At 45.4% G+C, this 23833-nt stretch overlaps 1 protein-coding gene across 1 annotated transcript in view; it reads right to left on the reverse strand.

Annotated features, from left to right (window-relative positions):
• Positions 1 to 23833, reverse strand: part of UVRAG (UV radiation resistance associated) — a 727264-nt gene that overhangs the window by 139798 nt on the left and 563633 nt on the right. Inside the window, exon 13 of the mRNA XM_069640056.1 lies at positions 6656 to 6734. Coding sequence (XP_069496157.1) covers positions 6656 to 6734 — 79 coding nt within the window. The remainder of the gene's footprint in view (positions 1 to 6655; positions 6735 to 23833) is intronic.

The raw sequence follows: 23833 nt of genomic DNA on the forward strand, positions 1-23833 counted from the left end.
CTTCTCAATGTCACTGGGCCTAGTAAGATTGTTGTTTTTTGTCCCCCTTGCCTCGTCGCGCCCGTAAACACTTCTGTATGAACGCGATATAAATAAAATATCATATCATATATATATATATATATATATATATATATATCATATCTGGGCGCTAAGGGAAAGAGGGGACCAGAGGGAAAGAGTGGGGAAGGAAACCAAAGAAAATAATTAAGCAACCAACAGCATGGTCTTTCCTAAACCCCAGAAGGTCTAGGAGATCACAGAGTGCCTGTGGGAGCTCATTCCAGAGATTCGGGCCAGGACCAAAAAGGAATGGCCCCCATATCTGGGTTTGTGGAAATGCAGGACCACAAGGAGACTTAATACTTTTGCGAATGCTACGAGAAGGAATGTAGGCTTTAATCTTTTGTTGTAAAAAGATGGGGCCAGAGAAATGAACGGCCTGGTGAACAATGCACAAGAATGTAAATTTGAGCTGCCTCCTTACTGGCAGCCAATGGAGTTTATTTAATAGCAAGGCAATGTGCAGAGATCTGGTGGCCCCCAAAGCTAAGCGGGCTGCAGCACTCTGCAACATCTGAAGTCTATGAATAAGATAGTCAGGTTGCCCTAAATAGATCCCATTGCAATAATCAATGGATCCCATTGTGGATAAGTGACAACAGTGGCTCGGCAGGAGGCAGGATTTTGTTAAGGAGTTTCAGCCAGTGAAAACCTGCTCTACAGACGCAATCTGAGCCTCTCTGGATCCTGAGGGTAACATTTTAACCCCCAGCTTTTTACGCTGGGGCAGGTACAGGAAGGATCCCCAGTGGCTCTGGCCAGAAAGAGGAATTTCAGAACATAATGGGGCCGGGGTGCCAAAGACCAGGACTTACTCTCATTCAATTTGAGGCTGTTAGCCATCTAAATTGAGACTGCGGGTAGACCATTCTTAAGATGAGATGAAAAACCCAGAAGCTGTGAATCAAGACGGAAAAACAGTTTGGTGGCGTCAGAATACATATAGAAGTGTATAGTAAAGATGTTATTCGATCAGCCAGGGGGCAGAGATACAAATTGAAAAGGAGAGGAGAGCGGAACACTGGGGAACACTGAAGGTGATTGCATATGAAGCAGAAGAAAAAGGATATAATGAAACAGTCTATTCACGATCAGATAAAGAAATAAACCATTCAAGAGGCTTGCCTCTGATGCCAGCCTGGACCAGCCGTTGAATCATAATGTTATGGTCTAAGGACGGATAAGTCAAGGAGGATCAAGACACCTACCTCTCTGCGGTCAAGACACAACGCTAAGTCTGCAATAACCGAAATCATTACTGATTCGGTTCCCATGGTAGGTCTTAAGCCTGCCTGAGAGCCATGCAAAAGATCATTAGATTCAAGAAAAATAAAGGCAAATAAATCTTTACATGTGCATACATTATGCTGTCTGTTTTCGTTCACTTCAAAGCTTGTTAATTTTCCTTAGAATAGAAGCAACAACAAAAAATAACCATGGTCTTTATATGTTGTAGATACTTCTTTTAAGCCTTTTTGTAAGACAGAACTGTCCCCGATCCGGCATCCGTGGGCCGCCTGAAACATGTACACAACTCCTGAACCATTTCTATAACCTAGGCATTCCAAGACCCATCCTTCTTGGGTTTCACTTTACTCTACTTACTTCAATGTTCCATACATATTCAACACATACACTTGTGCCTCTGGTATTATCACTTTGGGCAGCAAACCTAACTTGACTTTACCTAGAAAAAGCTTTGCCCACGAAATACTTAGGACTGCCCAAGAACATATCGAGCCCCTCATCCAAACCGGACATATACACCTGGCTATACTCAGTTTCTTTCCCTCCATCATTCAGTTTCACATTTTAAATGAATAACCACCTTTACAGCCAAAATTCACTCTGGTATTCTTTTGTTTATATTACACACTAGTTTTCCAGTCAATGATTTCCAGCCGATTAAGGCTCTTCCTTCCCTGGTGTGGGACATACTTCTCCTTAACTCGTATAAGGATTACGTGCTTTGAGACCACTACAGTGGTAAACTGGTGCACTATAAAAAAATAAATATAAGTGGCAAGTGGTATCACGCTGCAAATTTGACCAAAAAAAGTAACGTGCCAGTCTTTACTTTAAAAACGCCACTAAATGAAGAGATGCTTCGATTTAAAGTCGACATTGTTGCTTGCATTGCTCCGATTGCCAACTTCATAATAGACAGGTCACATCTGATGGTAATGAGGATCATCATCAAATACTGTCACATATGGTACTTTTTCATCATCTTTGTCCTCAAAATAACGCCACTGGTAGTGTCAGATACAGAGTCTGCCCTATTCTTTCAGAAATAGGCAGTAAACCGCATAATTACAATGAGACATTCTAAATGAAGGTAATACGCAGAAGAGCATTAGTAAATCAAGTAGGCAGTCAATGGGTTTTGTGCCTGCTGACCATGAAGATATATTTTGAGCACTGTTTTGTAAGACTGTGCAAAAGTAAGCAGTACATTTGTTACAAATAGGACGCGTGGTGATGGGGAGTAGGGCACTTGATCCGTGTAGTGAAATGTCTCAAGTTTCCTTTTGGTCACCAGCATATAACTAGCTTCTTCCTACTTAATTTGATTTTACAAGGATAATACAACAATAAGTGGAAAAAGAAGGAAGATAGTGACTTGAGCAAGACCACACAATTTGGCCAAGTGTGGAACCTGAAATCTCCACAAGATAACATTAGGCATTATGGTGGGCAGTGGGTCTGGGTTTTTATAACCCAAAGTAATGCCCAGCCTGTTGAAGATCCTGTACAGTTTTCAGATATTATGCCAACATATGGCCCGTTAGTAGGGGATAAAGCAATTATTTGCAGGGTATCGCACCATTTGGTCCGTGAAGAAGGGAGAACATTTTCAAACGCATATAAAGGAATTCTCATCGCCTCAACTAACTTCCAACCTGAACGCAGCTTCGGTCCGGTGTCTGCGCTAAAGTGGCGGACCCTGTTTTAGCACTCAGCACGTCAGTGAAAAAGTGGCATTGGCGCTGAGATGGTGTTTGGCTTGGAGGAGGTCCAGCTCAATGGCGTATGAGCAGTCTTAGAAACCTGGGCGAGGGAAACTCCAGGAAGAGCCACTGTTGGTGCTGTTGGGGGCAGCATGGAGGCCGCAGCCGTACATGCCGCAGCCTTCTTAAAGAACTGCAGCATTTGCTGCTTAAACTCTTTCCATTCCTACCTAGGAATTCCCAACCTTACCCGGTACGGGTTACCCCTGTCCTGTGAAGATTTGGAGTGACACCTGTGCTTTTTGAAGGAAGATGTGATGGAAAAGTGATGAAATTCACTGCACGAGCGAGCTCTGACTTTTTGCCTTCATATATTGCACCAGTCTATTCTCTTCAGTAGGCCATTCGGTGTCGGCACCTGAGGATATGGTGGGTGATTTAGCAAGTGGTTTCAAAGAGGGCCTCCCTAGCGCCAGTTTGGCTGAGGACTCTCTCAGGGACGTCAGGGTTCATTGACAGGCACTGCATTGCTCGGTATCATGCTCCACCCAGAGACGCCACACAACAATGCTGTACAGGTGCAGTGACTGACATTTTCAAGTAGCAGTCCCTACAGCGATTGAATCCCAAAGGCTTGGGACTCAACATACTGGCGTAGAAGACATTTCAAAATAATTTCGAGTCGTGTGGCAGAAACAGCATGCTGAGCATGGGGAAAAAAGGAACTGAGTTATGTATGGTGGTGAAGCGTCTTACATGCCATCAAGTTTTGGAGATCTCGAGTAGACTATGGCTAGACGCACAACAGCCCCCCAGTCACATTTTTCCAAGCACATTTTTCCAAGCAACTGGAACTGAGGGGATAATCTATCAAAATTAGGAATCTGTGGGAGAATGCAATCCTTTGAAATGATAGTTCAAGCCAGACATGGTGGAATAACAGCAAGTGAAAGGTCCATGCTACTATCTGCTGGTATTGGCACCTGTGAACCACAATTAGGTACAGGGTTCTTCAGCAGGTTCCTTGAATAACTGACCTCTTATGTATTGGCAGGTTTGCATTATGTATTCCAAATAGTGATATATATAAAGCTTCAAAAAGGTATCCAATAGATTATCTTTTGTGCCCACAAAAAAGAAATCCATCCCAAATTATCCAGGCACATGTTTCCTCTGCACAGGATGACAAACTACCTTCAATCAGGGCCAACAAACAAACAAACATCAAGCATGATGCAGCAGTGGGCCCATGCTCGCCAAACCTAGGGACACCAGCAGCAACTAACTGATGCAGCCAGACAAGCCAAAACCATATCTGAAGTTGCATGTGCTCCATGGTTTTCTCGAGTGCCTGGCAGAGATTGCAAGTAGGGTGTGGGCTGATCTAGTTAGGAGGCACCTGTCAAGACTCCTGCCCCTCTGGCTCGCTTACCAAGGCCAAGCCTCAGCTGTCTCTCCAGGGCATTACTATTCTGCTGGCCTGCATTTCAGCGCTTTCAGCATCCATCCCAGACCATGTCCCTAAAATGAAAAAAGTACAAACAAGTAATTCATTTCCTGCTAGTGCCGACACCCTTGGTTTCCCTGACTGCAGAGAAGATGTGTGTGAGGATGCAGAGACCTCGTATTCTCGCGCCACAGGGAACAATGCTAAGACGCAGTGGACCAAACAGATGGAATTTACACTTCGGTCATCCTGCTGATTGAGAAAGGTATGCAAGAGCAAACTCACTCCACCCAGTGCACACATGTGCAGCTTTGACTTCAAGAAGTGTCCAGCAGTAAATGGAACATGACGCTGTGGCAGCAGTGACAGTCATCTTCTTAATTGAGTTGCTTGGGAGGACCCAAGAGTTTACATTTGCTCCATGTTTTGATGTTGTCAGTGGTTAAGTAGCTTTTTTGCCTATCTTTCTTAAAGAAACTACACCCTGTAAGTAATACCACACTTCAGTGCAACATTTGGTTCTTATGCACAGAGCTACAGTGTAAAACAAATCAATTATGGCAGCCCATTGCGAGTGGCAATTTGGAGCAGTAGGTTTGGGGGTGGAGAAATAAGGATATGGTGAAGGGGCCCCCAAAGTCAAATTGTGAGTTGTCTGCAGACCTCCGCAGCAACACAAGTGACACACAGAGCACTGATGCACATATGTACCCAGCATCGGTGAGATATGAAAGCGAGCATTTTAATTGGAAGGTGACGGTAATTATGTATTTCTGAAACTGTCAAAAGGTTTCCAACTTGAAAACAGCTACACGACAGCCTTAAATAAGACTAGTTTAGGATAAACCCCCACCCCTCACCTCCCCAACTTGGAAGGCATGCATTATCTTGTGATAACAAACCCCTACCGTGGCTTTTGAAATATTCAGCATATTGCTGCAAAAGTTACCAAAATTGCATTAAGGTAATAACAAAAAGTGAAAACAAAACATTAAAAAAAAACTAGCAAGGGAGCAAAAGGGCAGAGGAATCCCTCTAGAACAAACCCCAGGACTCCTTAAACCATGGGATTTCTGGTATTCATTAAAAAAAAACGGTTGGAGTTAAAGTAATAATCTTTCACACCAAGTATTTTTAAGCGCAAATAAACATTTGTTCCCAACTGTGCACACATGATGAACTATGAAACCATTTGAAGGAGTTAATTGTGCCAATGATAGCAACTAAAATGCACATGTACTATGGGAAAGCCATTTAACAATAAGTATATATTAAGGACCGAGGTCCGTAGTAATTGTTTAGCAATGTCTCTCTAGGAGCTCCGCGTAAGGCGACCATAAGCTGGGCGGAAAAAAACAATCTGAGGGACCTCGACGCGTGAAGGATTGTGGGTACAACGCACGTCACTATAGGGATAGTGTTACAGACACGCCTTGTCGACGTCCCCTTTTCGACTACGAAAAACAAAATGCAATACTCCGCAGTGACCACTGGATGTCGGACCTATGCACAGCATGTGATTCTAAGCAGATTAACAAACATCAGAAATATATATATATATATATATAATAACGAGAGTAAAGAGGAATTGCAAGATAGAAAAGAAAAGATGGTTTCAGAGGGTAAACGAACGTCTCCAAAAAAAATACACTTGCCAAAACGAATTGAATCCAGGTTTTCCAGATGACCGCACCATAGGAATACTGATGAACATACTTAACAAAGAAGCAGTGTTGTAAATCGGCAGGAAGGCAATTGTGGTCCCAATGCCCAAAATTGTGAGTAGATTGCCTGCATAAATCTTGGCTCTGCTGGTCATCATAACCTCAATTTTTCTAAACGCAGCAACAAGGGAACTTGCAACTTGGAAATTCACATGAACATTTGGGGAACGTAGCATACTCCATTTTCGTTTCCATGTCCCTTTGTCGACGTAGATTTTGTCTACCCATCCCCTGCCCCCTATATGTCTGAGGTTTTTCATAGTAATTTCCTGGTAGAAAATTATTTTTAAAAAAATGTGCACTGGTAAAACAACGCAAATCCATATTTTCTTAAGTACTACACACTCATTCCAATAGTTTTTTTTCTTAATGGCAAAACAGGAAGCCAGACCACTAAATCTGCAGTGATATTTCTAGGTCAACAAAAAGAAGTGCAATTCTAATAATTTTAAGAATCAAATCTCAAATACCTGTGCTATATTTTTGTTGAGAAGAAAGACTCCATAGTCAAACTGCAATTTTTCTCCTCCTTTTGGATACAAAGGAAACCTAGGGGTAAAAATTAAATTGGCTTAACCAAATAAAAAACACATTTGCGAGAAATAATTGCCAATAGGGTAAATCACTGAACTGCCCAACGCAATGCAAGATGAACAAACAGATTGAGATTTAAAATACGTTTTAATATTTGTTCTGCAATATCTTCATGAAAAATGTATGTAGTGGGGTGTCATTGCAACAGATGTTAGGATGTAAAATACCTCTTCACCCTTTCAGTTCAGGTGAGCCCACTCTACAGAGTGTGGCCCACATTGTCCCAAATGCAGTGCATTTCTCTGTTTGACAAGAATATCGGGGGCTTCATTGTATTTTGTGGGCAAGGGGACGTTGACAGCGATTTCGTTACACCACTGCACAGATGAGAACCATGATTAGGTTCTGTCAGACGAGTATACTTCATTGTGCAAGCAATGACCTTGGTCACTTAGCTTAACTGGCAAGTTAACTAAGACGCCTACAAAAATTAACAAAGGCTCATTGCTCATTTTTCAAAATGTTAAAGAAAACAGCCATGAATGTGCTTTTGACATCCTACTTGGTGCTATTGTAAATTCCCATCTACAATATCGATCATAGTTCGTCAAAGACACAAGTGCACCTTTTCAAAATAATCGGGAAAATAAAGAAAAAACATATTGGGGTGAACGTGCACAAAAATCAATACCTTATTAGTTCGATATGAATACAGTATCAACTTCCACAAATGATCCTATTGCGACTGCAAAATGTAGCAATGAGCAAGAAATGCAAAGTTTGATATAATCAAGAAAATACTGCTCAGCTACTGCTAAATTAGAGTATGTTTCAGTCTTCCTTTAAACCTGGTTGGACTAGTAAATTATGTCATAGCAGATCACGATAACCAAGCTGATATTAAGAAACAAAGATATGCTGGTATCCTTATTGTAGGTACTGGTTGATTTTTGTGTTTTGCATTCATGGTTTACTGGATAAAGAAGGGGGCTTTGAACAAAAACACCATACTTTAGAAGAAATAAAAAACAGGATGGTAGCAACCCCAACAATGGGTGCTTTATAATACAAAGAGGATGAGGAGAAAGAGGGGTAACAACCATTTGGGAGAGAGTCAAAGCTTTCAGTTTGAAATCTAACATGGGTATGGAAAGCGTGACACGCCAGGCAGGAATGGTGATGGGAAAGGAAGCCGTCGGGTTTTGAGAGATCTTCAACATGCAAGGGAGGGAACAGGAAAAGGCACCTAGAACCAAGGACCATAAGGATGAAGGGAGCCCAGAACCAACAAAAGGTTTTGAAACAAAGGAAGCCAGGAAACCTTCCAGGCAGAGACGGTAGGGTCCAAACCAGCCAAGGATAGAGGTGGGAGTCCAGTACTTGCTTGTGGTGTGGCCCTGTTGTCAGTTAAGTCTTTTGGAGCTGTACATAAGTGCTATCTTGTACTGGTCCAAACAAAGGGTGAGTTGAGCCAACAGGCCAACGGGTAGAGCCTTTTTTCCAATGCACTGATCACTAGGCTGCCAGAGTGAGGACACCCTGGTGCAACGGAAGCAGTGTGCTCAGTCACGTGGGTTCCCGGCAGTTTAATTAGGCACAGGTCGAGGACAACAAGTTTGTGGTGCTAGGAGGTTAAAGGTCAAAGGTTCGAGTTAAAAGGATCTCATGACAAAAGGGGCGAGTCAAAAGGACCGAAAAAAAGGGTCTAATTTGAGGGTCGTTTTTGGTGTAAAAACCACTTTTTTTATCTATACGAAATCGAAAAAAAAAAATATACATAAAAAAAAAAAAAAAGAAATCGACCTTTTCGTTTTCGGTCCTTTTCACTCAACCCTTTTGTCATTCAATCCTTTTCAGTTGACCCTTTGGCCGGACACCGTGCTAGGAGGGTCATGGGCAGGGATTCTTCCTACTTCATAACTTATTGAGCATAGAAGCCACTATCAGTGTCATATTCCTAGGGACCTCAAACTTGTCAAGATGCCTGGTGGTGCCTTGGACAACTTGGGGGCTGGGGGTTCAGAGGGGTGGGAAGGAGTAGAGGGTAACAGGCAGAGAAACTGCCAAATCACATGAACCTAGTGGCTGCAATGCACAGTTGATCACCTGGGGCGGCTGTTGTCTTATCAGGCGCAGGCCAAGAGTAAATGCTGGTGATATGATATGATATAGGTCATTTATAACACGCCTGTACACAAGTGTTTCTAGGAACGACAAGACAGGGGAAGGAAGACAGTGGGAGGACAAGACAAACGATCTTACTAGGCCATGTGTCATTCAGATTGTGCAAGTGCGACAAAGCAAAGTGCAGGGGGGGGAAGTGCCAGGTAGAGGGAAGGGGGAGGTGCAATCAGGGCAGCATGCTTGAAGTAAGTGCAGCTAGGGCAGCGCGGCTCTGGGCAAGTTCAAGGAGGCAGGGGACTGTAGAGGTTACAGTTACAGCGCCAAGTGCGCAGTAGGCCCGAAGGCAGTGCAGGAAAGACTGACCATGGAGGAGCCTGGTACCCAGTGAGACTAAGGGTACCCAAGCAACCAGTCGACACCGCAGACCGGTAGGGAAGAGAGATAAACAGGAGAAAAGGAAGGTCTTGAGCTGCTTCTGGAACTTCCAGTGGTCCGCCTCAAGTTTGAGAGGGGCCGGGAGGGCGTTCCAGAGGGAGGCACCTGCAGAGGAGAGCGATCTACTCCCCTACTCTCTGCCTGGAGAAGCGACTGACCCTCAGAGAGTTGGAGGTAGCTGAGCGAAGGGCTCCAGAAGGAAGGTATTTGGGAAGTGAGAGTTGGATGTAGTATAGGCCCCACCCCCTGTAAGCCTTGTGGACGATGCAGAGGGTCTTGAACTTGATCCATGCAGCCACCGGGAGCCAGTGAAGAGATTTCAGGGATGGAGAGGTACGGTCCGTGGGCTTGAGGCAAAGTACAAGTCTTGCAGTTCCTTTTTTTATTATCTGTAAATTGTTTTTATGATTGTCTACGGTTGTGTATGTGTGTAAAGGTGCTTGTACACCCAACACAAATAATAAAAAAATAAAATAAATAAGTCTTGCAGTCCTGTTCTGGATTAGAGGGCGGAGAGTAGAGTAAGGCAGATTGAGAAAGAGTCTGTTGCAGTAGTCCAGCCTAGAGAGAACCAGGGCTCTGCAGACAGTGAGCATCTGGGGAAAGTGAGAAAAATAAGAATACCTCCTAGGAGGTGCAGCTGATAGTGGGCCTTGTTAGCAAGGTCCGTGAGGAGAGAAGGAGAGAGTGAAGTCGAAGATGACACCAATATTCTTTGCCTCACGGGAAGGCAAAGTACGAGGACCCAAGGAGGATGGCCAGAGTGCGAGAGGGAAAGCGGGGGCAGGGTTCCCAATGTGAGGGATCTCCGTTTTACTAGCATTAAGGCAGAGAATGTGCAGGAGAGAGAGGAGAGGCGGCTGAAGGGAGCCTGAAAGAGAGCTGAGTGTCATCCGCATAACAAAAAGTTAGAGGAGAATGTAGAGATCAGGTGGGCGAAAGGGGCCAAGTAGACATTGAAGAGCCAGGGTGAGAGGGTAGAGCCCTGGGGAACACCACATATGGAGAGAGGTGTGGTGGAGCAAAAGGACCCAAGTTGGACCTGTGTACAGGAGGTCCCAGACATGGCCTGCACCCTTTCCTCTCATTTTCAGGTACCAGGAGCGTACTCGCCAAGGTATGTGACGTATGAAGAGCAAATGAACCTACAAAGAGCTGCACTGGGACTCTGCCCAGTATACATCAGAAGATCCATACCGGTTGAAGCACCCATAACCAGACAACCCTGGGCAGCACGGTACCCTATCAGACAGCCATATCAGCCGCTGATATGAAATGAGGAGTACCTACACGGTCCACGAAGAGACCCCAAAAGCCTTAATGGAAGACCAGTGGAATTGACACAAGGACCTGAACAGACCCGTGAATGAACAAAAGCAGCTATCGAAGATAACACGCCAGTGCGAGTAACTACGAAAATGAATGGAATAGACACAGAGGAGACAATGTTACAATGAGAGGAAACAGTGCTACGAGACAAGATGGAAGCAACCGTCCTGTTAAACGTGTGTAAATAGGCTTGGAACGCAAGATGCTAAGAAATCGATACTGCTTGCAATGCTTAGTAGACGATAGAGCGACAAGCGCCAACCATATATCTACCTCAATAAGGCACATTATACAAGTGTGACTCCATTTTGTAAAATCAGAAATGTACCCAGGCGGCCAGAGGCCTGACAGGCCAAGTTTCGAAACCCAGCCAAAGGCAAGAGAAGGAGCGGAATCGAAACTCAACAAAGAGCGGCTCATGCCTAGGAAAGCAAGGTCAACCAGGGAAGGGGAGGAGAGCGTCAGCTCACAAGACTCCAGCTTCAGAGCATACCAGCCTGCATCATGAAGGTCAAGATAAGGGGGGGTCCATGCAGGTGGCTCGGCTGACACAGAATTAAATGCACTAAAAACTGGAAACTGGAGCAGATTCATGGTGAACTAACACGTGACCAGCCAGGCGCGAAGAAGTACCATCGCCTGATGTCATCCAGGACCCGAGGATGCCATAACTTTTCCCGATAACAGACTACAGTTTCAAGGCCATCCCTAGCCAATTAATTGACACGTCGCCCTAAAACGCTGATTGATGTAAGGGAGGCAGGGTGAAACCTGGGGCACCACGCACAGGGGTGTCCATTCTGCATGCTGCTAATTAAAAGTGGAAATTTATGGTGTAACCTGCCCAATCACAATGAACCAAATTATCTGGAGTCCTATAGATATTGTAACCAATAGGACGTCGTAGTTGTAGTCACGTCTATCACACGTAATGTAGAGGGATGGGCGTAGACACCCACCCGATAAGAGCTATCCAATCCGCATGCCCTATTATCATATACAGATATAACACCTATACTCAAGTTACCATTCCTAACCAATTATATTGCATGATGATTTTTTATAGAAATTGGACGTCAGTGGTGACGATTTTTGCCTATAAGAATTGCTGTTCGACTGAAGTTAGAGGAAGTCGGAGCGAGACAGGTGATCGCAATGCTGCTGATTTCCATTTGTTTCTGTTTGATGTAATTGTCATTAAACGGACTTCCCTTTGCCAACTTACTGAGTCCTCATTATTGAGTTGTGTTGGAGTAAGTGAATCCTGCACCCCCTGTCCTCACATGGTGCAGCTATCTTGTCTTACAAGTTCTGCAGGGTGAGCGCTGACCTATGGGCCCATCAGCGATTTCCTCTTCCCCAGAACACCTGGGAGGGTCGCTCCAGGAGGAAGGAGGTCAACTACTCCAGGGCCTGATCCATGATGCCCAGGTTCTGAGGGAGACGAGTGATCAGGATTGAGTGGTTTCCCGTGTCAAAAGCAGAGGAAAGGTCAAGTAGGATGAGGACAGAAGGAAGGCTCGAGTCAAGCTTAGATAGTAGATCTTCACGGGTGTTCAGGAGAGCAGTTATGCCCCTGGCTGCTCTGATGTCAAACTATGGTCATGGAGACAACCAACAGATCCAGTGTGGAGAGTAAGCTGGGAGATGACCAGTTTATCCAGGCATTTGCCCAGGAAAGGAGCGATAAAGATCAGGCGATAGTTTGCCAGGCAGGTAGGATCGCAGAATGCTTTTTTAGGAGGGGGTGCACAAGGGAGTGCCTGTGGAGAGAGGGGAAAGATCCAGTGGCGAACAAGTGATTGCAGAAATTGTCCAATGCTAGAGCGAGGGCGTCAATGTGGTCCTTGATGGTTCTGGAGGAGCAGGGGAGCACCGGTTTGGACGATACTTTCATAGATCGGACTTGTCTAGAAACATCATCATGTGTTTTCAGATAGAAAGAGGAGAAAGGAGGAGGAGAGGGAGAGGCAGCCAAAGGGGGGCCATGAGAGGTAAAGGGAGAGCAAGGACAGGATGTCCAGTATTTTAGTGGCGAAGTGAGAAGCCAGAGCCGTGCAGAGGGCCTGGGAGGGAACTGGAGAGGTGGAGACTACAGAAGGATTGGCCAGCTCCTTGCAGATTTTAAAGAGTTTGGCTGTGTTGTTAGAGGCCGCAGAGACACAGGCTTGTATGTGGACTCTCTTCTTGGACAGGCCAGAGAGTCTGTATTGCCTTTGGAGCAGGTGGCAGGCCAGGTTTTCAGAGGATGCACCCAAAGCCCTCCACTTGCGTTTCAGGGCGGCGAGGTCGCGGTCATACCAAGAGTTTCACTTGGAGGTAGGCTTCAGTTGGATTCTCATCACAGGGGTTATGATGCCCAGAGTGTTGGAGATGGAAAGATACAGGTTAGAGAGGGATGGGTCAGTGAGTCAGCCATAGGGGTATGAGCAGAGAAAGTAGAGGCAAATGTATCCACTGACATGGGCCGAATGACTGAGAAGGTAGGTGGCAATGCTAGGGCAGGCTTTGCCTGAGGGGCAGAGTTTCAGGTGAGAGGAAAGCAGAAAGTGGTCAGTCCAAGAGAGAGGAGTGATGAGAGGGTTAGAGAGGGGGATGTCAGAGGAGATGAGAACATCCACGGTGTGTCTGGCAGAGTGTGCCGGACCAGAAGGTAGGATGGAGAGAGAGTGTTGCACAGGTTGTGAAAGAGCCCAGAGGAGGGATTAGAAGCATCTAGGTTTATGCTGAGTTTTCCGAGGAGAAGTTGAGATGTAGAGGCAAGGAGAGAAGAGGAGAGGTCAGCCCGCTCTGAAAGGAGGAGGGCAGCCTGGCCCGGTGGCCTGTAGATGGTGGCCCCAGTCAGAGAGGTCAGGAGAGATAGTGAGCCCACAGACCATGCATTCAAAGGAGGAGTAGGCCTGCATAGGAATGCCAGAAGGAGCGACCCACTGTTTGCAGATCTTTCAGAGCTACTCCACCTCCGGATTGGTTGATTCTGGGCTCGGAGAGGATCTTGTAGCCATCTGGGAGGAGAGTGTCAGAGCTGTCCGTGAACCATGTATAGGTGAAAGCGAGGGCATCTAGGTCAAGTTCTTTGAGGAGATGGCAGATGCAAGAGGAGTGTGACAGCAGAGCGAGAGTTGAGAGTAGCGATGTGGAGCATATTGCCACATTTGAAAGACTTCCGGGGTGGGGTGCAGGCTTGAGGTGCACTCAGCGGAAGTGGTAGAGGGGCCCAAGAGTGGGCAGAGGTGGTAGCCGGAGGTGGCATAGTAGCCGGAGAGTAGGAGGAAGGTGCCAGAGAAGCGGCGTAAGGAGGAGGCAGAGGAACCAAAGATGTGCTGGTAGGAGTAGCGGGAGAAGGAATGAAGTTGTGATGTTGATAAGACGCAGGAGACGCCTATCGAACAGGAGGAGATTGGGCTGAGGGTCCTGGACTAAGACGGTGCCATTCAGATAGACATTGATGGTCTTAAGTGAGTGAAAGGAGGACAAGAGGACCTCCAACCGTGTGCCACCATTAAAGGGAGAGAAAGAGATAGGAGAGATGGTGGTGCTTGGAATGTCACAGGTAGAGGGTCATTGTTAAGATGGAATTTCATAATTAGCCTTGTGGACAGATTCTAAAAGGTCTTCCTGTTCTGATGAACAGCAACAAACACCAATGTTTAGCTAAACTATCTTGGTAGTGTAATGAAGAAGAATTGCAACCAGTTAAAGCTATTCCCTGGCGACAGCTCTCTATAAAGTGTTATGTTCTGTACATTTTGGTGTTGTCTGCATGAGTACTGTGGGATTTTTTTATCCATGCATCCAAGCCCTACCTCAAAAACTGTACAGTACTGACATGGAAAACATCATGATGGCCAGAGCTTCCCAGAAAATGCACAGGGAAGTGCATGAAGAATAGGCTGCCACTCATTTATGCCGATGTTATGTGCACAGAAGGGCACTGCCTAAAACCACCATTGGACTACCCACACAGTAGTCTGAAATCATTGGGAATGGCAATGCTGATTGCCAAAAGCAACCTAGAATTGTGGGGAATTCATTTTCTTAAATCCCAAAAATGGTTGCATTACCAGTACTCACCACTATCAGAAAGCCGGCGTTTTAAAACCACCAGACTGTGTAAAACTGAATAAATGAACCCAAAGCATGCCAAAGAAAGACTTACTGAGAGGTGGATACAATGTAAAGTTATATTCTGAAGTGACTTGAAGGTTTACAAGAAGACTGGCTGAGCTGTGGATTTCAGCAGTTTAAGTAAATTTGGACTGAAAGACACTAAAAATCTAAATGTTTAAAAGAAATGAGTGACCTACTTTTGAGTGTCACATAGGTTGCAATTGTTTAAATGTCATAGTTTTGAACTTAGAATCAGCATTCTAGCTGCATATGTAAACATTGTCTTGACTTAAACTGGGTAACAAAAAGTGACATTAGCTGGGGCCTGGCTTAAGGAACTGAATTCTGCCCACCAGCTACCCCCGACAGGAGTTGAGACTTGCACAGCAGCTGTGTTCCCAGGCCTACCTGCCTTTTGCTGCTCCCCCCAAAAGGGATATGACACCTCTCTGATTGAATTACCAAGGGACTGCTAGAGGCTAAACATAGGACCCAGGCAGAGGGTTTATGGAAGTGGCCATAAATGGCTTCCTCTTGAACAATGGGCCTTCCAGGGCCCAGGCAGATGGTTTATTGCAGGGTTAATAAAAATGGCTTCCTCTTGGCAGAAACTGGGAGGGGGAGAAACTGGAGACAGAGGCTGAGCTTGAAGAAAGTGGAAAGACTGGTTTCTGTACCATGTGACCTGAAAAGACACACCCCTGTAGCCAGAATATGGTTTTAGAAAAAGATGAATAACTCATAGTACGGACTTGTCATAATTATTTAAATGATACCATAATTCTTGTGATTTTTCTGCCCACATTTTAAGAGGTTTTTAGAACCGGTGGCATGATCTGGGGGCAAACTAGCAGTTAAGAGGGTATTACTTAAAATGTATGCATGTGAAAAGTCTGATACATCATCAATTAATGCCTGCATGCCTTGCACACATTTGGGTAAATGTGAGTAAGAATCTGATATTGGTAACTTGACCAAAAAGTGAAATAGGTTGCCATTTCTGAATGCAAGCTCCCAGGAAGAGCAGATTTGGACAGGGTATACCTCCTGTAATGCATGATGGGTGCATGTAATTTAAAACAAATGTGTACCTGTGCAAATATGTCTTTTGGGTCAAAATATAGATTGTGTGTAATTTGACAGGGGTGGGTTCTCTGTACCATAAACAGACCTCATCATGATGACACTTCATTTCATTCCCCCAATCAAGGGCAAGAGGATGAAGTGGCCAATGAGAAGTGGAGAGGGGTAGAGCCTAGTGATGCTGCACACACACCCATTTTCAAAACACATAAAAGCAGACAGTCAGGACAGATAGGGACCGTCAAATCCATTTGCTGCGGGACGCTCTGCCGGGAAAATCCATACTTTACCTCCATCAACCTTCAGAGAGCCAACATAGAGACTTCAATCTATCCACATCCAGAGATCCAGACTTCAAATCTATCAATATCCAGAACCAGAGGCAGAGCAGAGCTGACCCAGACCACTGTTAGCAGAACCAGAGAGCTGACCCAGACCACTGTTAGCAGAACCAGAGAGCTGACCCAGATCACTGTGAAGTGCCGAGACCAGACCAGAGTCCAGTCTAAAACCTGACCAGATCCGTGGCGAGGCCCATTTATTTCAAAAATATATTGTGAGTACCTAGCAGAACTGTGTAGAACCAATCTCTTAGTTAAAATAATATAATTCAATCTATTTTAATCTAACCAGAACTGTCTCCTAGAAGTTGTACCTTGTCATTTTGCAAAACTGTCACTTGTCACTTTGAATTTTAACATTCCAAATCCGAAAAACTACCTTTATTTAATCGCTCATATCTCTGTGACCGTTTGTCCTAGAGACTTGCAGTAACTTTCATCTGGAAGCTGAGATCTTAGGCTGTCCTAGGACCCCAAAACGATAGTGCTACTCCTTGTAGTTCCTCTGTAATCGCGAAAAACGCACTTGCGAATTTACCGCGATTTGCAAATTTCTCCACGTGTGAAAACAGAAGTTTTTTTGCTTTCCTTGCTAAAGATTCGTTTGCCTCTTAAGAACCATCCCTGAATCATTGCTAGAGTGAGCCTGGACCAAAATTAACTAGATACCACTCACCCTGAACCTCTAGAGGGAATTAAAAGCATTTTAGCGTATTTTTCACTTCATTGGCAGCACATATAAAAGCATTTTGGGCCTGTGTTGTAAACTTCTGTAGTCTAAGCTTGCTGGGGTGAACTGAATTACATTTGATTGCATTTCTGAGAACTGTGTGCTTTCCTTCCATTTCCTTGCATTGCATAAAGGGGGGAGGGGATTGCCAGAGAAAAGTGATTACATTGTTTTGTTGAAATCATATTGAGTATTTTCTGTATTGCATTTTTCATTCAACATTACATCCATCTGAACTTATATAAAGTATTCTCTACCACCTTATTCTTCTGTTCCTATTCACAAGTGTGCTAGTGCCAGACTATCCATTATTGATTACTGATCAGATTAAGTGTGATATCCAATGATTAATTTATTATAAAGTGTGATATATATCTATATTGTTTACATTATTAAATAAACCTTTAAACTTGCAAAACAGAACTACTTCTTGGCTCAGTGGGGTCAGGGGGATTCCAAGAGAGGGGTGTTATATAGGGGTAGTCATCCAGAACGCATGAACTGGACATAAAGATATATCAATAAGGGTTTCCATTCAGTATCCCAGACTAGGCATTGACTTAGCTGTAGTGTTGAATTGAATCCTCTTACAGTACTTCTCAAATCCTTGTGTGGCTGCTACACAGTTATAATTTGAAAATAAATTGAGATGAGAAAATAATTTGTACTCAAATGCGCCAACTTTGAAGGTTAAATTTGTTACGGTGAGTCTTCAGATTATAGATCCAATTTACAATTGAAAAAAAGGAAAGAAAAAAAGCTTCATTACTAATTATTTGTTGTGTTTCATAATGCTGTGACTAATGGGGAAACACGTGCCATGCTGTGACTAATGGGGAAACACGTGCCGAGTGAGTGGGAATAACAACAATTAAGTGGAAAAAAGTGGTATTTTTTCTTTGAGAATTTTTGCTCATCAAACAATTAAGTGTGAAGATAACACTTGGAGTGAAAAAATTCTAAATGGAAAAAATTCTGAACAAACAATAACGGAATTGTACATGTGATGGTAACTAAAAATTAAAGCATTATGAAAACACAACAAATTATTAGTAATGAAGCTTTTTTCCCTTTCCTTTTTCTCAATTGTAAATTGGATCTATAATCTGAAGACTCACCGTAACAAATTTACCCTTCAAAGTTGGCGCATTTGAGTAAAAATTATTTTCTCATATCTTGGTAGTGTGTATAAACAGCAAGGCTTAGACATGCGAGTGGTGAATGGGTCAGTTAAGCATACACAGATCACTCTTAATACAAGGTAGGCAGAATATACAAAAATGCAGTCAGTAATTCACTGAAGCCTTCCGAAAATGGTTAGCAATGAAAAACCATATGTAAGTAACACACTAAAGCATTCACTACTATTATATACACATTCACCTTGGAAGTACATTTAGAAACAGTTTTCAGAATTCTGCAAGTCTAGTAAATCAAGTTAATAAAAAAAAAAATAGAACCAGATAAGTAACCAATAGAGAACTAATAGGCTGAAAATAAAGGCGATACCACACCCGATACAACACCTTAGAAATAAGATACTATCATTAAAAAGTCCTTCGATAGCTAGAACAAAGTGGACCTAGTTCCATTAAGGTCACAGGTCCCAATAAGTCTTTTCAGGAGGCTAGGAGTCTCTTTAGGAAGTTGAACAAGCTTTGGCTTAAGCCAACAGGTAGTTTTGCAAGTGTTATAAGTACAAAAGCACAGAAGTAAAGTTCTTAACAGACGTTCTCCGAATCCAACCACATTAGGGGTGATCCAAAGGAGGTTACCTGACAAGAACACCACAGTTGAAAGTTAGGCAAGGAAGAGGCAAGCCCAGGATTGCCCACCGAAACAACCCTATGAAGACCTGAGGGCGAGGGACAGGTATATTTACTCGACCCCCATCCCCGTGCTCAGATTTACTCAGGTACATCCGTAGGAATTCCTGAATTTGCTGGGCAATCTGGATGTGTGCCTTTGTTCTGTTGAAGTACATCCAGATGCCTCAGGTGCAGAGGTCACTTCAGGCATCAGGGTTTTTCGGTCTGGCTAGTTCGCAGTTCTGTGCCCCCATGTATCGGTTCCATGTATGTATGGACCCTTAACAGCTGGACACCCAGGAAACACCTAGTACTGGACCACGACTCTGGCAAACCTAGAGGACTACCAGGATGCTATGCAGGAAGCAAACAGCGATAGCCAATGAAAGAAAATGGCAGAAGGTGACTTAAGGCGGAAACCAAGAAACTGGCCCTCTAAGCCCTTCTTTGTGGTTGAGAGCTGCAACTTCAGGTAAATACTTCTTGTTCCATAAGCTCAGGATCTGCCAAGTCCCCAGGTTTATTTATTGGACATTTGTATGCCAGCTATACACAAGTGTTTCCAGGCGCCACAAGAAAAGGGGGGTGGTAAATAGGGAAGAAAAACTGAAAAAACAGTCTTACTAGGCCTTGTGAAATTCTTACCATGCAAGTGCAGAGAACAAAAGTGCAGGGGAGGGAGGAGTAAAATGGCCAGGGATGGGAGGGGGTGGTGCAGAGGATGGGGGAACTAAGGGGCTGAGCAAGTGCTGGTGGGAGCTACAGGGGCAAGGCGAACTAAGGGGGGTGGGGGACAGTGCAAAGAATGAGGTGGACCAGAATCAGTCTTGTCCAAGGAAGGGTGCATGAGAGCAAGTGCTGGTAAGGGATGCTGGGGAGACTGTTGGAAGAAGGGCTGGCCCCAGTAAGACTCATAAGGGACCAGGCACCAGTGAAAGCAGCAGAGGGATATTAGCACAGGAGGGGAAGAGTGGAGAAGGAGGATTAAAAAGGAGAGGAGGAGGATTAAAAGGAAAGTATTGAGAAGTTTACAGAACCTAGGTCTGGCTAAAGTCTGAGGGGACGGGGGGAGGCTGTTCCAGAGGCAGGATCCAGCCAAAAAGAGAGGGCTCTACCTCCCACTCTCTGCTTGGAGAAACATCTGACCTGCAAAGAGTTGGAGCTAGAGGGCTGAAGTACTCTAGCAGGGAGGTATTTAAGGAGAGAAAGCTGGATGTAGAGAGGTCCTAAACCACCATGTGGATGATGCAAAGGGAATTGCATTTGATTCTTGTGGTCATCTGGGGCCAGTGGAGAGATTTTAGGACAGAGAGATGAGGTGCCTAGGCTTGAGGCAAAGGATAAGTCTTGCAAGCCCTATTCTGGATTAGTTCAAGAGGGCAAAGGGAGGAGAGAGGTAGACTGTTGCAGTAGTCAAGCCTAGAGAGGGCCAGAGCTCTGGAGACGTTGAGTTTCTGGGGGAAGTGAGGAAAGGGAGGTGGAGCTGAAAGTTGGACTTCTTCGCAAGGTCAGTAATGTGTGGAGAGAAGGACTGGGAGGAGTCAAATATAAACCCAAGGTTTTTAGCCTCACAAAAGGGTGAGGGGAGGGGGCACAAGCAAGGCGGCCAGCGAGTTTGGGGGTGGAGGGGAGAAACGGGGCGCAGGTGTCCCAATGAGAAGGATCTCTGTCTTACTGGCATTTAGGCAGAGATTGTTAGCAGAGCACCACACCTGAATAGCAGTTAGGCATGAGAGAGGAAGGAGGGGAGATAGAGGATGGGAGCTTGAAAGGAGAGCAGTGTGTTGCCAGCAAAACCCTGGAAGTGGAGAGAGTAGGTGGAGATCCAGTGGGCCAGATGGGCAAGGTAGATGTTAAAGAGCCACGGTGATAGGATAGAGCCCTAAGGGATGCCTGTAACGCTCACCTGATTCCCGTAGAGGCGCCGGTCTTGACTGGGCGTATACCGTATCTTCAAAGGTGATGTGTAACACACGGCTGGCTCTTTGGGCTGGACCTCTGTGCAATGTATGTCTGGCTCGAAGGGTAAGATGTCTGCAGATAGAAAATGTGGGATTAATGAACTGGGTTATTGAATGTCTCTCTCTTCTTCCCTTTCTCTTCTCCTGTAGAACCCCAAAGGTTAACGCTCTCACCTTAGGTAAGTGAACGCCGTGCTCTCCATCTGCCTCGAGGCAGGGTGCTGTAACCAGTTTCTTCACTGGATAAGGGGAGCAGGCCTCTTGACTTCAGAGGACTGCTGTCCGTCGTTTACTGCACGAACGGTAAGTTTCGAGTAATTCTTATGTCTTTAAAGTCTTTAGTAATGATGTCTCTTGTTTTGCAGGGTTCCGACGATGGCGGATGGCGGGCTGAAGTGAGTTGAAGATGGAGCCCGTGTGATGAATAGAAGCGCCTGGAAGCACGTAAGTAAGCGCTTGTTGCCTGCTTCACGATGCGCTCTAACTGTCTTTTTATTTTGCAGGTACAAGTTCGGGGCGGCTGCAGGCTGCCGGAATACCCACTGGGTTAGATGTGGAAAGGAGCAATGGCACGTGAGTATTAAAGTTCCCCAATGTCTTTAAACGCACCTTGTTTTGTCTTTCAGATGCGGGATGCAGCGCCGAAGGCCTCCGGAGCGTGCGAAGAGTTGGTAAGCTTTTGTCGTTCAGATGCCGGAATGCAGTGTGAAGACCTCCGGAGCGCACGAAGAGTAGGTAAGCCTTTGTCTTTTAGATGCCGGAATGCAGCGCGAGGCGTTGGTGACAGCCAATGGACCAGGTAAGTGAAGAGCTGTCACTGAAGACCGTAATGCTAACCTGTTCTTTCTTGTCTTTATAGGTGTTGCTGAAGACTGGATTCAGAATGGTAAGCCTTTTTCCTTAGGCCCAGGATCAGATGCAGAAGACACGATGAGCGTTCTGCTGCTGAGGATGCAGAATAACGCAAAGCAAGATTCATCCATCGGGTGTGGTTTAAATAGCCTCCTGTAGTGCTTAGCAGTCTCCTTCCACAGCCACGCCTAGGTAAGAAAAGAGTTCCTGCTTTCCAGAAGAGTTCCAGTGTTCTGAATCTAGGGAGTGGCTCCTGCCCCACCCAACAGGAAAAGTAGTTCCAAACAGAAGAGGATCAGAGACTCAACTGGCAGGCAAGTAAGCAGCATGGTCTGCTACAGGTAAGTCCACCCAAGCATTATGAGCCCGGCGCTTCCAGCGCTGGGTCTGGGCATATTTATGAGCCTGGTGCCACTGGCGCCAGGACTGGGTCCAAAAGGTCCCAATAGGGACTGGTTGGCACTCGGAACCTGGGTTATGGATCTGCTTCCAAGGGAGTTGGGAAAACCCTGACCTTTTGGAAGCAGAGATCATGACAATGCCACAGTTAGAGAGTGAGGTCGAGGAGGAGAAAGGGCCAATTGCACTAGGGAGGGTCTGTTTAAAAGGAAGGAGATCAACCATGCTAGTGCCCGGTCTGTGATGCCTAGGTTATCACAGACGATTTAGGAGGATGGCATGGTTAACTGTGACAAAGGAAGAGGAAAGATCCGGGAGGTCTCAAAAGAAGGAGAGTTAGAATCCAGGTTTGAGAGCTGGTCTTCACAGGTGCTCAGGAGAGCAGTTGATCAACTTCTCCATGAGTTTGCCCAAGAAAGGGGTGATAGAAATAGGGTGATTGTTAGCCAGGCATGAGGTGTCTGCAGATGGCTTTTTTAGGGTGCTCAAAAGAGTGCTTGAGGGATTGTGGGAAGAGCCAGTGGCAAAAGAATGGTTACAGAGGTCAGTCAAGGAAGGGGCGATAGAGGAGATGTTGTCCTTAATAGATCTGGAGGAACAGGGGAGCATCTTTTTACAGTAGACTTTCATAGAGCGGACAACTCTAGAGACCTCTTCAGGTGCAATGGGAGAGAAGGAGAGTATGGGGGACATGATGGGGGGGGCGAGGGAGACATTAGAGAAGACCCATAGACCCATTAGAGAAGCATATACCAACCAACTAATTATTCCCCCATTTAAACTGAGCACTGCCGGAGGCAACAGCTTCCCAGTCAAAGCAGCCCAATTGTGGAACTCCCTCCCTTCCTCTCCAAGGTCTGACCAATCCTATCCACACTTCAGACTCAACTGTATCAAATGGCTCAAAGAAAACGACTTATAACTATCTGACCTCAAGACCACTTATGCCTCACGCCACCCTGCTTTTTGACTGTCAATGTATACTGCGTATACACCTATGCTGTACAAATACTTGTGTATATAACTCTGTATATAATTCCGTAGACAAACTTGCAGGGTAATCGCCTCCTTGCTGCCAATGTATACTGTACTTACTTGAAATGTGTAACTGTAACCTGTAAGCTTAAAGTATTCTTGCACACTCGCCCGGATACCTTCGGGTCTGGTGCGTGCTATAAATAAACAAACAAGAGAAGGGGGTGGGGGCATGGGGGGGAGTAGAGGACAGTATGGACAGGTTGTCCTGGGTTTTGGTGGAGAAGTGGGAGGCAAGTGCAGTGCAGAGGGCCTGCGAGGGAGGAGGAGAGGAGTAAACTGCAGTAGGATTGGCATGTTCTTTGCATATTTTGACAAGTTCAGCCGTGTTATTGGTGGGCCCCATGATGCAGGCTTGGACATGGGCCCTCTTCTTGGAGCGGATGTTGAGGCGATACTGTCTTTAGAGCAGGTGGAAGGGCAGTTTTTCAGAGGGTATACTTTAGGCCTGCCACTTTTCAAAGCTGCCAGGTCAGAGTCATAACAGGAGTTGCATTTGAAGGCAGGCTTCATGCAGATCCTTATGACAGGGGCAAGGATGTCCAAAGTGTTAGAGATGGAGAGAAAAAGGTTAGCCAAGGCAGAGTCGGTAGGAGAGTCAAAGGCAGGGACGGGAGGAGGGACGAAGTTAACCGCAAATGTAGCGACTGAAACACGCTTCATCGGTCAAATGACTGAGGAGACTGGCAGTTCAGGCAAAGGCATCGTAAGGGAGCCGGGGAGCACAAGGTGCAAGGAGAGGAGAGAGTGGTGAGACCAGGAGAGGGAACTAGTGAGGGGGTTGGAGAGAGGGATGTCAGGTAAGATGAGGTGTGCCTGGCAGAGTGAGTTGGGTCAGAGGGAAGAATAGTGAGGGAAAGAGTCACAAAGGTTGTGAAAGAGCACAGTGGCCACATCTGGAGAGTCA

The sequence above is a fragment of the Ambystoma mexicanum genome, chromosome 7q (genome assembly GCF_040938575.1).
Source record: "Ambystoma mexicanum isolate Mex_15411 chromosome 7q, UKY_AmexF1_1, whole genome shotgun sequence".
NCBI classification, from domain to species: domain Eukaryota; kingdom Metazoa; phylum Chordata; class Amphibia; order Caudata; family Ambystomatidae; genus Ambystoma; species Ambystoma mexicanum.